Here is a 16,993-nt window from a genome sequence, read left to right on the forward strand (position 1 = left end):
GGCAAAACCTGCAGGTGATGAGCTACAGCCATTCCACATTTAAACACAGGTAGCTGCACCTAACACAAACAGCCATCAAAACAGTTCCAACACCCAAATCATCAGAATCACCTGTAGTTTGGATTTTTTGGTGAGGACATACTTTACTCTGAAGAAAAAAACATGGTATTGCAGACATAACACAAGTTTGTAAAGGAAACTATGCTCTATCATAATGCTTCACATTAAGAATCACCCAACACTTGCTAATTCTGTAGGAATTATTCTAGGAAGGGGCTCAAAGTGTGACATGGTTTGAGAGCAAAGTGGATTCTTCCATCTTCTCTGTCAGACACAAAACCACCTACCCATCAAAGACTCATTCCCTTGAAATGAGCAGCATTCCAGCTGTGAAGACAAATTTCCAGTTGATCTCTAACATTAGCAGAACTGTATTAATGACTCAAGCATGCTAAGAGAAACTGCATCTTGAGGATGAAGAACTGCAAAGGTATTAAATGTCTTCTCCATGGTGCCTGAAGCATGGGCCCACACCCACAGCAGTGTTTGTTCTTAATCTCTGACTGCTATTAGTCTCACTCATAAATCATTCTTCAATTAAAAACAGTTTTAATTAATAACATACCCCCCTGTGCCTATGCCCTGGGCCATTTCCACTAAAACTATTAAACCACAGTGTCTCATGTGCCAACTAAAAGCAGCAACAGCTTTTTTTGCAGGCCTGTGAGCAGTTTGTACTGTTTTAAGAGCACAGTTGCAGGTAAGCACCTCATCACCCCTCCAAACAGTGGGCACACAGGGGAATCATCTCAGCAAGAACATCCCGTCCAAAGCTGGTAGGACAAAAGGGTTGTGAAGTGTGACAGCAAACCAGCACCAAAAAAACTCCGTCCCAGGCATTCAGCCAGCCAGTCACCAAATTAACTACTCAACTTTCCTAGCTCTTCACCCTGGGCATCCTTCTCCACAAAGCTTCCCAGTCAGTATCCCTGCCTTTTGAAGCAGGACCTCGACTGGGTCCGTCTCGCGGTTTCAGAACTTGGAGACCAGCAGCTAAAAAAACTGCTTTCTACAGGAATCCACATGCATTTTCCCCATCCTTTTTCTTACTGCCTTAGGTTCAAACAGAGCTCAAGTCCCAAAAGTCTACCTCCATTTCCTGTCTTACAACTACAGCTCAGCATTGTCACACAACACTGTGTTTCACCTAACAAAGAGACTCAAGTTCTATGCCAATGGCTCAGAAATTCAGACACTGGTGTATCTTCAGATGAGAGAATGACTGTGGCGGCCCTGAATCATACAGCAATTTCTTCTTGCAAGCCCCATTCAAGCACCTGAGGGCCTCCTCTTACAGGGACACAATAAGCTCTGCTCCCTGTCAACTTCAAACAAACAGCTTCTGTGTCTCCCTTAAATGGACAATTGATTGGAGCTAATGAAACATTAGAATGGCAGTTGCTCTTTGGTATTTTTAAAGAAATATTTACACTCCAAGGGCTTGACTATGTCCTATGAGATGACTCAGAGTCAGTAACAATGCTGATTTGTGCAAGACAAAGTGAATAAATGTGTCCCAGATCTCACAGAGCAAAGCTGTAAACCTAAGAACAACTTTAGCTGGAAGTTTAAAATGGAATTAGCTCACTATTTTGTATGATTTACATTCAATATTTCAGACCAATGGTTCCACATAATCCCTTGAAAAACAGTGGAATAAACACTTCCAAACAAAACATACGGTGGCTCTGCCATCATATATCAAGCCATGCTAGCACATTCCAGCTCTCATCCCATCTCCCCGAGTCACTCCCTGGGTTCTCAGGACCCCTTTCTCCTCTTGCCCTATGGGCTGCACCCTACCTACATTTGTCATACTCAAAATACGGTGTTTTGTAATACGTGTGTGGCTCACTTGGTTATTTAAGGGCTCTTTGCTTTCCCATCTCTTACTCATCTGAACTATTACCAACCATACCCCTGCCTGAGGCTCTCAGCACACCCTGTCCAGCTGCACGGGCTGTCAGAAGCCTAAGCACAGTTTAACTACAGTAGTTACAGCAGGCTAAAACCCACCAAAACTGCAGTAACAGCAAACATTTTACTGTTCACCAATGCACTGAGAACATAATTTCTCGAGCACCACACCTTCCCCATGCCCTTCAGTGATCAGGTAGCAAAGCCTGCCCTCTAGTTTGTCAGGCTGCTCTAGCAGCACGGCAAAACCACAGCCTCCAGCCTGCAATCAGCCTGAGTGTGAAAATAACACAGGAGCTTGGGCCTTCTGGAGGGTACGGTTGTCGTTTTTGTATTTGGCTGTTTTCTTGGGGTTTTGGTTTTTTCTTAATGTTGAGAGTTATTACTAGGTCCTTTCTTACAATGCAAGATACAGGTAGGCAGTGCTTTATTTTGTTTCAAGTGTACTGTAAAGACTGTTTCAAGTTCATGTACCTTAATCAATGATAATTCCTGTTAACAGCATGATCACCACCATCACCATTTGCTCTGGAGACTTCTTACTCAGTGCTGGCAGTTAATAATGAGTTAAGTCGGCGTCTCTAAGCACAAACCAAAGCTGCTCACTCACCTGCACGCTCTGTACCCACCACCACAGTGTCCTGCAGGCATTTAAAAAAACAGAGATGGCAAGTACAGAAGACAAAAAACTAATGAAAAGTCACTGATTTCCCACTTCTCAATTCCCCCACTGTCTATTCAGTCTTGGAAAATGTTCTGGAAAATTTCTGCTACAATCTGTCTCAAGGTATTTGTTCACTGTGAGATACAATTGCTTGCTTTAGCTAAACTAATTGTCAACCCATGCAAACACATGATGGACCATTAAGTGAGAGGCAACTGTGAAGTACTGAAGCATTTACATAGACAGTTTTCCCAGCTGTCTTTTTAAGAGTTGTCTCAAATCCATTCCTAGTAGTAAAATTAACAAACTTACAGTACCACTTTACAGTACTACACTGTTAAAAGTTTTACATCACCATTCTATAGAAAATAAAAAAAATAAAACCAACAAGAATTCTGATTTGCTTACAACTTTTATCAGTTTACATGTGGTGTGTTTGACCCTGGTTGGGCACCAAATGCCCATCACAATCGTGCTATCACTCCCCTTTCTCAGATGCAGAGGGGAGCAAAAATGTAACAAGAGGCTCCTGCGTTGAGACAAGCACAGGCAGGTCATTCATCAATTACCATCATGGGAAAAAGAGACCTGGTTAGGGGAAATCTATTTATTACCCATCAAACCAGAGTAGGGTGATGCAAAATAAAACACCTTCACCCCAGCATTCCCTTCTTTCCAGGTTCAATTTTACTCCCAAGTTCTCTACCTGCCCCCCCAGCGGCACAGAGGGGCAGGGAATGGGTGCTGTGCTCAGTTCTTCACATATTGTTCCTGCCCTCCTTCCTCCCCAGCAGAGTCCCTCACAAACTGCTCTAGTGTGGGTGCAGTCCTTCAGGAACAGACTGCTCCAGTGTGGGTCCCCACCGCTGGCAAGGAGGCAGGGAAGAGAATGCTCCCTGTGGACCTCCCTGGGCTGCAGGGGGACAACGCTTCACAGGCTGCTGTCATTGCACCCTTTACCTGAGGGGCTGTTCCCACTCAGAAGCACAGGGAACATCAAACCAGCACCTGGCTCTGGCTGTGAAGACTCAGGCGGTGCCTCTTTTCTCACCGGGAATGTTGTTGTGGATCAAAGCATTCTCTTCAAAGATCTTCCAATAGATGGATTAATGCTCAGCTCATTACCCCCAACTGCTGAGACATTAAGAGTGCCTGCACATACAGCAGAAGCCAAACTTGTCAGATTTTTGTAACTAAACAGTTATAATAAGGAGTTCTTTTCCCATTACTCCTAGGAAATTAACTTTGTGTCTAGGGATTCTGCTACATGAAACATGAAATAGACACAGCACAGGACCCAGCTAATAGAGCATGGCAGGTGTGTTCCCCTTGAAGTCAACATCTTTGACTTCTGTAACATTCATTTTTTCTCCCACTGTCTTCCAATACCAAACAAACTCCAACTTCTTTATTTCACAAGTGTTAACTCTTCCTTTATTCTCCACTTTAATTAAAAAAAAAAAAAAAAAAAAAGCTAAGGTATTGAGCAGGGCTATATTTTTGCTTAAGCTGTATTCTACATGTGCAGTATTAAAGACATTATTCAAAAAGTGTTCAGCACACACAACATACACTTCATACACTGGAGAACAGGAAGCCAATACGCCCATGTACAAAGTGACTTTGCACTTCAAGTACTCTGAGATGATTCTCCAGTTTGCCAGCAGCAACCTGACAATGGGGCTCTGGATGGGAAAAGGTAACATGGCAGAAACAAAGTGTAAAAACTGACTTGCATTAGTGTGTCACGGTGCTTATGGACAGGGGTGGACAAGACAGGAATGAGGCTCGGGGACATAATTCTCAAGCCACTGGGCACAGATAACCAATTTTTGCCTCATTTATACTTAAGTTTTACCACAGACATGCAGCACCAAAACCATGCCAAGCCCTGTATTAAGGAAAAAACTTCCAAGAAAGGCTAAACGAATACGATAAACTGGAAAATTCAAATTAACAGAATGACCTCAAGCACAACAGCTTAACAACCATCATCAGGGTTAGGAAAGTTTTATGCCTTGCTGGACCTTTAGGAAAAATGTTTTAGCCAGAGATTAAAAAGCTTGCTAACAACAGCACAACAGTGGAATGGAATTCATGTTATCCTACAACACAAAAATCTCACTAAGGTTTGACTACAGGAAGTTCTATGCACAACCAAGGAAAAAAGAAAACAATCAACATATTGTATCATTTCACAGTGTACAAGTTAGTAGTTACAAAAAGATGCCAATTTTCCATGTGGTCACTTTTGTGTCCTCTGCTTCATAAAGGACACCATTTGCAGACAACTACAGCTTGTTTTCTCTTGCTTCTTCCCCTATCAGCCATTACAGCAGCTTATGACTGTTACTGACAGTGCTTTACCACAGGAAATCCAACTGCACACTTCAGCAAATAGCAAGGAGATACATACCTGAATAAAGACATACAAAAAAATACGCTATGCCCTTTCCTTTGCATCATCAGGATAAACTGCAGAAGAGGAGAAAGACGAGCAATGCGTAATACCACAGTCCTCCCAAAAGAAAATTAAAGATTGAATTTTACACTGCAGTTAAAAATATATTTTAAAAAAAAATTGTACTTCACATTAGAAAGACATCACCTGAGTTTCTAAACAATTCTGCTTTTTAAATTACTTCTAAACTCAGATATAGATTAATTATGCCTATCCCACTGTGTCCATTTGGGCTGGGATAGAGGTAGTTTTCTTCATAATAGCTACCATGGGGCTATGGTTTGAATTTTTACTGAAAATCAACACACTTACTTGTGCAGCTTTTGCTTTATGTATTAAATTGTCTTTATCTCAACCCATGAGTTTTCTCGCTTTGCTTTCCTGATTCCCCCACTCATCCCACTGAGGGGTCAGAATGAGTGAGCAGCTGCCTGGTGCTCAACTGCTGGCTGGAGTTAAACCACAACACATATAAATCAGGAAAGTATTCACAGCAGAGTGAAATTCCATCTTTTCCACTGTAGCTGGATAGTAAGTAATGTAGCTTTTTAAGCAGCAATTTAATTCCTGGAAAATGTAATGCTTGCTTCATGCCAGTATTATTTTCAGAGCAAGCCAGAAAAATGCTAGGCATGGCAAAAGTAGCTACAGGAGTTTTCAAAACTATATAATTATTCCACTCTAATTGCAGGTGAAGGCCTCCTCAGCTCAACATAGTAGAAGCTGGCTAAAGAACAACTTCCATCACCATTACAGAAAACACCAGAACACAGCCAAGATGAGCACAAGTCTTATTTTAACCACAACTGAGGCATCAGCCTCCTCTTTGTGCATGTGTATTAGACATTTGGAAGAACGCTTTTCCTTCAGCTCACAAAAAAATCTGATTTACAGTCTCTGGACACCAGACACCAATGATCTTCATTTTAGTCCTGTTTGCCTTCTCGCCACTGCCGTGACCCCTCATTCCAGGCTACATAAACAAAGAGAGCAAGCACCACATGGACAGTGACTACAGCAACTATGGCAGCGTAAAAATAGCTGTCTCTGTCAGACATTCCCAAGGAACCTGAGAAAACAAAGAAAGTAAAGAATATTAGTTATGAGCTAGGAACTCTGACATGGCAAGTCACAATTCTCCCTAAAGATTAAAGTTACGTTTACTCCTGTATCAAAAGTCTGAGCTCAAAACAATTCACAGGGAAGAATTCACCATGATAGTTAAAGGCCTTGAAACTATTTCTGGAACAAAGCAACACAGCAGTATTCAAGATTTAAGATTAAATATCCTAGATTTGATGTCAACAGCTTAGAGTTCTACAACATTCATTTTTTCTGTTAGTATCTTCCAGCACCAAACAAACCTCAACATCCTTTTTTCCTAAGTGTAACTCTCTTCCTGGGGCAGTAAAATGGGGGAGGGAAGTGGGAGGAAGAAGGGGGAGAATTCTATGATTAATTTGCAACTGAAACAATAGAAGAACAATCAAATTTAGAGGACTATTACCTTCTGTATTTAGACTGTAAAACAATAATGTCAGCAGTTAAGGTACATGAATGCACCTCAAATAAGCCTTCAAATATTAGAAGATCAACACTGAAATATTGTTTCCCTTAATTAATTTTAAATAAAACCAGCAAAGTCTCCCCAAAAGCAAACAAGCCCCACACATTACAGCACTCCAAAAACACCACCCTGCAAACACAAACTCAATCCTTTCAGTGTTGATGGATCTTGCCATTAACTGACACAGAAAAGTTAAAGCTCAGCTTGCTACACCTCAAAAAAAAAAGCTAAAAAGGATCTTGACTTCACAAGCTTTGAGCCTTCTATGTACTACATACAGCAGTACACACCAAACGAGAATTGTCTCAGAACAACTCAGTTACACACTCATAAACTGCTCTTAAAAGCAGCTGCTTTCTCCCCTTCTCCTCCCCACTTCTAAAGGAGATAACTTCCTAGAACTGCACGAGGTAAGTATTAAAGCCTTGTAGAATCAGGACTACAACACGGATGCTTGTTCAACAAACAGCCAAAAATCCCTCTTCCTTTTTTTTTTTAAAATTAAAAGAAAGCTCTACAAGCAACCACATTCAATATCTGAAATCGCATATAACTTGTTTAAATGCACATGTGTTTCAAAAGGCAGAATATAAACCTCATAAACAACATTGTTCTGTCTCAAACATATGATTAGTTTACAATACCTGCAGGAAACATATCCCTGATGATTCTGACAAAAGTCTGCAGCAGGGTGGTATTAAATACCCCTTAGGTAAGGGGAACAATGCACCTCTGTACCGTGTAAACCATTGTATAACAAACAGCACATATTGGATTGCAGACAGGGCAGGTAAGGATATACTGACCATTTATATGATTTTCTGTTCTAATTAGACATTAGAGGACCTTTTCTTTGTATACAGAAACAAATATTCAAAACAGGAAGAACAAAGATGCTATTAGAGGATTGTGCTTTTCCTCTATTTTTGTAATAATAATGCTAATTGGCAGAAACAGAATTACCTTCAAATACATAAGCCTTTGATGAAAAATATAGCCCAACAGGTAATGTAATCATTAGAGTTGTGAAGAACAGAAGCGTTCTTAAAGTTGATGTTAATGAACCCTCATTTCTGAAACAAATAAGAGAAGTTACACACAAAAGAAGATCACAACATATATGCCTGAAACAGGACAAGAACTTGTTCCAAACAGAAGCCAATTACTTTTCAAGAACTGAGTAACTGTATTGCGTAGAAGCAATAAAGACTTGGAGCATGCATTTGCTGGCTGCAACAAAAATGACACTATTCAAAACAATGTAATGATTCTGCCAGTCTAAGCTCACAAACAAAATTAAAAACAATCTTTAGATTTTTCCCTGTTACTGCTTTGCAAGCACTGTAACACTGGAGGGTTATATTAATATGTTTATCAGTGTATTACTGCATAATTATTAAATGCCTAGTATTAGTTTCACATGCATTTGTCATATGACAGTACTCTGCATTAAAACTTGCCAAGTTCCCTTTTTTTTTTAAAGTAACTACAAGTGCAGGAAAATGATGAATCCTGCAGGCTGGGATAGAAAGGGAAGTACATTGAATGAATTTAACAGCTTACTACTCCAAGTTCCTTTTTACTGGGTCTTGTTCTTCTACTTAAAAATAATTTCTCAGTTTGTAACTAAGAAAGCTGAAATAAGCGTAGCAACACTCAGAACATGCAGCCACTACACTAAAACTTTACCTTCAGAGGCAAAGGTCTTCTAAACCTAGAAGACCTTTAGCAAGAAAGAGCTTATGAAGGTTTAAGTACTTGGTAGGGTGGGTCTCCCTGAACCTGATCTGCTAGAACAGGTTTTGTGTTTACAAAACACCACATACAGCTTGGTTTTGTGTGTGCTTCCACCAGTTCTCACTCACTCTGCCTGGCTGACTACCTTATTTTATGCTGAAGTGAACATGTAAGCCAGGCAATACTCTTCTGACTTTCAAAGACTGCCTGATTCAAGGACGTCCTTAGGGCGTTGAAACACAAATATGTGTGTTTTTCTTTGGAAAAAAAAAGTGGAAATGAAGAAAAAAAAAATCTCATCCTCTGACAATTATGTGCAGCCATGCACAGCTTCTACACTGCAGCCAACAGCACTTTTTGCTGCTCATACACTGCCATATATTTAGGCAGCATACTAGGTAGCTTAAAAAAAAGAAAAACATTCGAATTCTTTTCCTTTACTAGCGTTTGCCTGAAGGACTGTCAGGGTGGAGAGCATAACTGCATTCAAAATTTCCCTATGGAAATTAGAAACCATTCTATCAACACTTACCCATAGAAGAGTAAGATGACCTCCAACTTATTACCGAAGTTAAAAACTCCACTGCTGACAAATACTTTTCTTACATTGACATACTCTCATCGCTCCCCTACGCAGCAAAACCCAACATTCATGTATAAGCTCAGCCTAGCTCGGCGCGTTTCCCTGAGGGCCGGCAGCCGCCACGCTCGGAACTCGGGGTGGCCCAGGGTTACGCAGCGTGACCCAGGCAAACCGGGGGCATCTTCCTCCACCCGCTCCAGCTTCTACTGGCCCGAGCTGCCGCTCCCCTCCCGCCCCGCGGCCGCTCTTGCCCGGGTGCCCCGTGGCTGCAGCCCCGCCGCGGGCTGCTGGTGCTGGGCGCGCTCCCCCGCGCCGCGGCCCAGCGCGCAGCCTTCCCGGCACCCCACCGCCCGGCCCTCCCGCCGCACGGCCCTTCCCCCGCCGCCCCGGGACTCACGGCCTGAACTCGGCCACCGGCACGGCGCTCACGGGCCCCGGCCCGAACCGCTCCATCGCGGCCCCGCCGCCGCGTCGGGCCCGCCGGAAGCCGCCACACGGGCCGCGCATGCGCGGGGAGCAGCGCCGCCGTCGCCTTAGCAACCCTGCGGCTGGCGCGGCCTAGCGGTGGACGGTGAGTACTGCAGCGAGCCCGCCCGGCCGGCGGAGGGACGGGATGGAGGGACGGGATGGAGGGACGCAGGGAGGGAGGAATGCAGGGATGAAGGGATGGAGGGAAGAAAGGACAGAAGGATTGAGGGAAGGAGAAACGGAGAGACTGAGGGATGGAGAGACTGAAGGATGGAGGGACTGAGGAATGAAGGGACAGAGGGACGGAACAATGGAGGGCCAGAGAGATGGGGGGATAGAAAGCAGCCTGGGACCTGGACCACAGCAGCGGCTTCAGCTGGGCTTGAGCGAGGTCATCTCTACCGGGAAAACTACCCCGAGCAGACTCACTGCCATCTTGGAACAGCAGGGCAATTAGTGCTGCTTACAGGTGCTTTCCTCGGGGGATGGAGAGGGTTTGTGTACGGCAAAACTGCTGTCAAATGTCTTGGGTGAAGGCTGAGGCTTTCCAGGAAATGGCCGTGGTCTTGGAGCCAATAAAACCTATGGTATGGAGATATTTTGATGAACTCACCAGCACAAAACACTACAAATGAAATAACACAGGGCTAAGGGAGACTGCAAATTGTGTCTATGTTGTCTTGTTAGGAGGGAGGCTTGTTCACTTAAAGGTTTTCTGCTCTCCAGGCATTAAACTGAAATTCCTTCTCCAGCCAAAGAAAAAAAAAATCTGTTCAAAATCTGAAAGAAACAGTCCCCATCATAACTAATAGGTGCTGCAAATGAGAGTCCAAGGACTCCTGCAGAGTTCACACTCCTCCAGCCTGATGAGCACTAAGCATTTCCAAGGTTACACTCTGTTCAAGCTATTCCTTCACATTCCTGCTGAAGCTACTCTGCTTAAATAAATACTCACCAAGGGATGGACTTGAACCCAGCTTTCCAACAGAAGCCCAGTGTTGCAATCTCTGCTGTGCAATCGGTCTCATTTGCAGGGGAACTAATCATTAATACTCAATGAACAGCTTCTGCAGGAAACAAAGCCTCGCAAGCTTCCAAACAAAAGCTCTGGAAGCTGTTTAATTGATGTTGCCGTTTAATCGAATCTCATATACCACAGTAATAACATTTGCCCCTTTTATGGTAAAACCATGATGTTATCTTGCCATTCAGCCATGCCAAACCTTAATCATGTGAGTCACTAACTCCACACGACTCCTTCCTCATCTTTCCCTGAAGTGCGCAGCCCTCCAGCATTCCTGCAGCCTCTGCCCTGCTCCTTGCTGCAGTGCCATACAGCACAAGGCATAGCACAGGGGCCTCTTCTTCCCCTCCTGGCACGGAGGGGAAGCATCCTGCTACCCTGGAAGAGAAGAAATATGAGAGGGTTGTTTTCCTTGCAATCAGTAAGATGAGAAAATAAGCACTTTGGTTTTGGTAGTTCCTGCTGTGATCTTACTTACTGTGATCTTACTCAGAGTGAGTTTCCCTCACCTGGGTTGGAGGCAGTAGACACTAAATGAGTACCAGCAGCTGTAGTGTGTAAAGGTGGAAGGCAAGGAGCAGCACTGTCTGCAGCATTGATTTTCTACACTCTGAATATGAATACTGAGGTATTCTATTTTGTTTTCTCTGGTATGCATGAGAAAGAAAGTGAATTCTGTTAAAAGCTTTTTTTTTTTCCCCAGCAATGAACAAAGCTCAGCCAGCAGCTCCCTCGTGTTTGTTAAGATGCAGCAGAATTCAAGCTGTTCAGCACTTACGGGGTCAGGTCTGGGTCTTGGGGTCATGCTTTCACTGTAAACCAACCAATTTTATGCTCTTCTAAAATAGAAGAGCCCTCCTCACCTTTGAATCCACTGCCACCTGAGCCAACAAAGTGACAGCTTGCATGAGGGGGACAGGAAGGGGCCGGCATGGACCAGGGGGAGCCTTGTAGCCCCTACTCAGTCGGATGGGGATGCAAGGAAGGTTTGCCGTGTAACTTGAGCTTAAAACTTTCAATCAGTTCTTCAAAACACCTAATAAAATTCCAGATAGCCAATCACAACATTCACCCGAAATGTGGGAGCAGGTTTTATTTACTTATAAACAAGTAAAGCAATTAAAAATAATTTAGAAAAAAAACCAGTGAAGTTAATTTACATTTAAGATAGAAATTGGATCACCGAAAAAATACGAATGTGGGTATAGAGAACATTTAATCACTGGAGGATGTTCTTTCCACTTCCGATTTGACTTTCTTGTTTGTTTCCCCAGTAGGGAAAGAAATGACATAAGACAGTTTAATAACAAAACAACAAAACAAGGAAATATAAAAGTGGAATAAGTCTCACATCATATAAACTTACCATAAAGATGCATATCAAGGATTAGAAAGTAGAAAAATCATTTAAGGCTGAACAGTCCAAGTCATTAACTTTTAATATAAAGTTACTTCATATCTCATCACAATGATGTCTCCTAGACTAATAACAGTTTTGCTGAATAACTTCCTGCATATTAGCTGCTTTTCTTTTATGAGCACATAAAGGAAATACAAAATTATTAGAAAAATTTTGCAATTGTGTAAGAAAAAGAAGCCTTTTATTTACATTTCTGTATTAGCTAAAAGACCTGGAGTATGCAAAGTTTTGTCTGTTTGCTTCAAGTTTTATACATCAGGTATTTTGACATTTCAGCCAGACCACAAACCTGTCTTACCTTCTGGATTATAGATCAAATATAAAACTTGTCCTTAAGCAGAAACTGTGCTGCAAGCACATGAAGCTGCCAATTGTGGGACTAAAATATCTGCTATTCTAAGACTTTGTCCTCAACAAAATTTGCCAGGAGATGATTGAAGAATATAAAAAATACAGGCAGCCCTGCTTTCCTGGGGGTCTGTGTCTCAAGGGTGCAGAAGAGGCAGGAAGGTGCCTGCTAAAGCAATACCATCTAGTGGCAGATGGAGAAAGAGAATCCAATCCCCCAACAGGAGCAGAGCTGGAAAGGTGAAAGCTGAAAAGACAGTATTTAGAAACAAAACCACCTGCTTGAGAGTATTTTTTTTTCATGACCTGTTTCCATGGTAATGTATCAAAAAGGATGATATATAAATAAATACTTTATTTATCTGTTCTGCGAACATCTACACCCCAGAAAAGATGTTTCATTAAAGGTGAAATTATGGATTGGCTAATTTTGTTTGGAATTCTCCATGATAGCTGGCTGAAAGCCCAGCAAACACAGAGCATGTTACATAGTTGACCACCCATCTTCTGTGGGAATAGAACCACAGTGACATTAATGCTTGGGTTGGAAAAGAAAGCATTTCTCTGGGCATTATAGGGCTATATTCCCTGTTATTGCACATCCCAAGATAAGTTAGAGCAAAGAGCTCAGGCCCCCCTATTAGCTAATGGAGTTTGGAAGTCTCACAGTGTAATTTTCACCTCTCTCTATTATTGCTGTCATTCTGCAAAGAAAACACAGGGTTACTGATGGAAGTGGCTGCCTTCCACATGCATTGTGTAATACCTGTGGCACCTACATAAACAGAGTGGGAAAGGCTTCATTCCCACAGCTGACACAAGTCAACCAATACTTAACCAGTGTCAGGTGAAACTCTAGATACTGAAGGGAAGAGGCACTTTTTCTGTAGAGGCAAATGTAAACAGTCTCACATGTTACATGCAGTTTAACCAGTATGTGATATTCTATACCCCTGCCCAGACAAACGGTGCTGACTACACAATGGGCAGTGTCAAATTTTTTTGCAGGTTTGGGGGGGGTACTTTTCCAAAAAGTAGTGTGTGTTAGGACAAATGCATGGAAAACATATCCCCTTCCCACTGCTGTCTGAGCTATAGTCAGGAAGATGGAGAGTCACAGGGGTGGTGCTTCTGATGGCCTCATCCTTGACCAGTGGTGGGTCTGTCTTGTTGCCAGGTGGCATTGACTTTGACAAAGGGGAAGCTTCTGGTGTCTTCTCAACCTATAGACTCCTCCACCAAAACCTTGCCATGTAACCCAGTACAGTACAGAATTATTTAAACTCTAACACAGTGGTCATTAAACAATTTAAGAACAGCCATGACAATAGCTTTGACATTAACAGGAACATCCAATACATGAAAGGAAACTCACAGCCTAAGGAGGCCACAAGAAAGCCCTTGAAACAGAAGAAATCTTACTATTGGTGAGGCATGACAGGAGTTTCAGTGGGGTCTCTAACTAGTGGACTCTTTACATTGCATGGCCACAGTTTCTGGTTTTCTGGTTTTGAGCTCCCTAGACAATGACCTCATTCCACTGGTTCATGGACTGTTTTCTTTGCACCCTTTACCTGAGGGGCTGTTCCCACTCAGAAGCGCAGAAACATCAAACCAGCACCTGGCTCTGGCTGTGAAGACTCAGGCGGTGCCTCTTTTCTCACCGGGAATGTTGTTGTGGATCAAAGCATTCTCTTCAAAGATCTTCCAATAGATGGATTAATGCTCAGCTCATTACCCCCAACTGCTGAGATATTAGAGTGCCTATACTTATCCTTCTTCCGTAAGTGTAACTCTGTGGGACAGAAAAAGATGGGGAGGGGGGACTGTGGATAATTCTCTAACTTATTTGCCACTATATCAGGATAAAAGAGTACAACAACAATTAAATTTAGAGAAATTCTACCTCTTCATTTGCTTAAAATCTGTTCCTTGATTGCAAGTTGATAACATGGGCAAAAAAGTCACATCTGACTAATTTCACACTAGATTATTAGATAACATCACATTATTGTTTAGTTGAGGCAGACCACGAACATTTTCCACCTTAGCCAGAAGGGTTTTGTCACAAAGGGGAGATTATTTTCTAGTTAACAAAAGACATTTTGTAAGAAAAAAATATTCAACAAAGGTAGAACTGTTGGACTGCTCTAAGAGCCCAGGAAAGCCATGAAAGCCTGGAGATGCTTCTGCCTTTGTATCCAAACACAGAAGCACTAAACCGTTCGTATGTGGTGTCTTCTGCATTTATTCTGTGTTAGGTGTTCACCTTCCTTATCTGAGTCTCTAAGGAATTTACCTGAACCTATACTAGAAAACCAATTAGGGCTGAGGCACAGGCATGAGCTCTACCTGCCACCATCCCCATTCCCCCTCTTCCAGCTTGCTCCTGGAGGGGATTTGTCCTGTGGCAGCCAGCGCTCTCTGCAGGCACTGAGTGGGGGCAGCTAGGCAGCACCAGGTCCCAGAAGGTGACAGAGAAAAAAACCTCTTCTCTTGCTGAGTTCACAGGCACCACTGGAAGCAAGAGAGTGGCTAGAGCAAATGCAACCAGGCAATAGCTTGTATCAGCAGAGCAGATTTTGGGGTTGGCACATTAACCTCCAGACCCGGGCTCAGTGCACTGGGAGTAGTAGGGAAAGAGCAATCCCCCACTCAGAATAGCAGGGGATTGCACAACAAACATTGAATGTGTTCCTTAAATCCACCCATACAAATAAACCGGAAAAGCTGTTGTTCCCTGGACAGATCTAAAGACACATTTCACAGAGTACAAAAACATCCACGGGTTTTACGGCTTGCATACTGTCTGCTCATAAAAAGCATGTCGTTTTATGCAATGGGAACTGTAATACTTTATGCCTACTAGCTCTGGGATGACAGCCCTTTTCCTTCAAAAGATGCCCTCAGCAGCAGAATTGCCCTCAGCTGTTCCTTGCTTGCAGGTGTGAAGAAGCAGGAAGAAACTGGGGTCTCCAGTGAGTTCTTTGGTAGGGGCTGGTTGTGAAGCGTTCCCCTGTTCTTTGGAAGGGCCTGGTGGGAAGCATTCCCCTTTGGCTTTCAGATCAATATTAGTGGAAAGTAAGAGGGAAAGGGTCCTTTGCAGGGGCAGGATCATGGCCATGCCCACGTGGCTTTCCTTCTGCTGTAGAAGACATTCCTGGCAGTCAGGTTGGCCGAGTGGTTACATTACAGCCTTCCCCAGCACTTGGGGTCAGATGACAACAGGGTGATGCTGTTTGCAGACAGAAAGCAGAAAGTTTTGGTGTAGACAGAAGACTGACAGATACGAACACATACATACACATGTACTTTAAACCAGCAATAAGAAAGACAGTGCCTGGGAGTAAATAATACTATATTACAACAATTAGTGATACTACTATGTGACTGCACTGTGTGGGAGGATTTAAAAACCTGTCATTTCATTGTTGAAACAGTCCTAAATGTGAAGAATTTCTGATGAGCTTCACAACATCAGTTACATGAAAATTGCTTCCCCTTCTCACCGCTCCTGAAAATCTCTATTTTATTTTCATTGCAGCTGACACAAAAAATAGTCCCTGTTCATCCTGTGTCCTGGAAAGCATTGCAGAGATCCAGAACACTGGGCCATGCACACAACAAAATTTATAAACTTTTATAAAATTACCAGCTTTTCCACCATCCTGTTACATACTAAGCCATCTATCAGTATGAAAGTGATGTTATTTGCATTCTCCAGTAAAATGAATGGTAATACTCTTATTGCCACACAGGATGCCAGCAGGTTAGGATGGAAGCCAGACTTAATTAATAGAGTAGCTAAATTTTAACTGACACTGTGGCTTGAGTTCTGTCCTTTGCATTTGGCATCTTAACTAATAAAATTCTCTAAGGTCGGCTACAGTGACAGGAATTATTTGTTTGGATCCAGTACTCACCCAAAAGACGTTTGAATCCAGCCAGAGCCTTAGCTTGGCTTTCAGGTGAATGAACACTGCTCAAAGGATACCATGAATATATAGATTTAATTTAATGAGTTGCATGCTTCATATTTTGTCCACCAAGAAGGATGGAGAGGTGCAAGTCAGGCTTTTCTCCTTGCCCAGCTTTCCTGTTGGGCACAAAGAGGAGCAAGTCACCAGGAGATGCTGCAGAATGAATCAACAGGGTTTCCTCACTCAGGGAAGGCTCCCAGTGAAGCACTTTGCTGTATCCAAGCACATGTGACAGCTTTGCTCTGGGAAAAAGGAGAGTGCAGCGTGTGTCACTGGGCAGCAGTCACTGTACAACTGTGTAATCAAATATCTATGAAGATGGTTCATTTCTACACCTTAAAAACGCAAATACTCATTTGTTTTGTCTTTAACCACAGGAAGGATATGGAATATGAAAATCTGGAGCTTTGGAGATTTTCATATCTGGAGATGTCAAGAAGATAGGAGAAAGTCATCACTTCCTCTGCACACCAGAACTGGTGATCCTCTTCTTAGGCATATGGAAACCCTGCCTGAAGCTCTTCTGAGACCTCACCAGGAACACAACTTTCAGCCCTTAAAACTGACATGGGAAAACACCTGAGGCTTTTGGAGTTTCTCAGGATTTAGGCTTAATTTTTTTCTGGTTTTTTTCATAAAACTACCAATGAAAAGACAAAAAACTCAAGCCTGCTACTGGAGACCCCTTGGTGAACTTAGGGACAGATAGGGATTCTTAGAGCAGCTCTCTAGCAGGCAGTGAAGGACCCTGCTTCACAGACCCT

At 42.8% G+C, this 16,993-nt stretch overlaps 1 protein-coding gene across 1 annotated transcript; it reads right to left on the reverse strand.

The window, feature by feature from the left end:
- Positions 1-4,052: 4,052 nt before the first annotated feature.
- Positions 4,053-9,511, reverse strand: VMA21 (vacuolar ATPase assembly factor VMA21). The gene is made up of 3 exons (XM_048318886.1): positions 9,387-9,511; positions 7,633-7,742; positions 4,053-6,171 (listed from the first exon to the last, which is right to left on the reverse strand). The coding sequence occupies exons 1-3, from the start codon at positions 9,494-9,496 to the stop codon at positions 6,029-6,031; spliced, it is 363 nt and encodes a 120-aa protein (XP_048174843.1). The 5' UTR covers positions 9,497-9,511; the 3' UTR covers positions 4,053-6,028.
- Between the last annotated feature and the right edge of the window lie 7,482 nt (positions 9,512-16,993).

Source organism: Corvus hawaiiensis, chromosome 14 (assembly GCF_020740725.1).
Source record: "Corvus hawaiiensis isolate bCorHaw1 chromosome 14, bCorHaw1.pri.cur, whole genome shotgun sequence".
In the NCBI taxonomy this organism is placed as follows: Eukaryota; Metazoa; Chordata; class Aves; order Passeriformes; family Corvidae; genus Corvus; species Corvus hawaiiensis.

Bases quoted from the DNA above. Each gene is read 5' to 3' on its own strand.
- VMA21 (XM_048318886.1), bottom strand. From the start codon at position 9,496: ATGCGCGGCCCGTGTGGCGGCTTCCGGCGGGCCCGACGCGGCGGCGGG. The intron at 7,743-9,386 runs GTGAGTCCCGGG...TATTTGTTTCAG, and splicing joins CCGGTGGCCGAGTTCAGGCC to AAATGAGGGTTCATTAACAT. The intron at 6,172-7,632 runs GTAATTCTGTTT...TTGTTTTCTCAG, and splicing joins AAAGGCTTATGTATTTGAAG to GTTCCTTGGGAATGTCTGAC.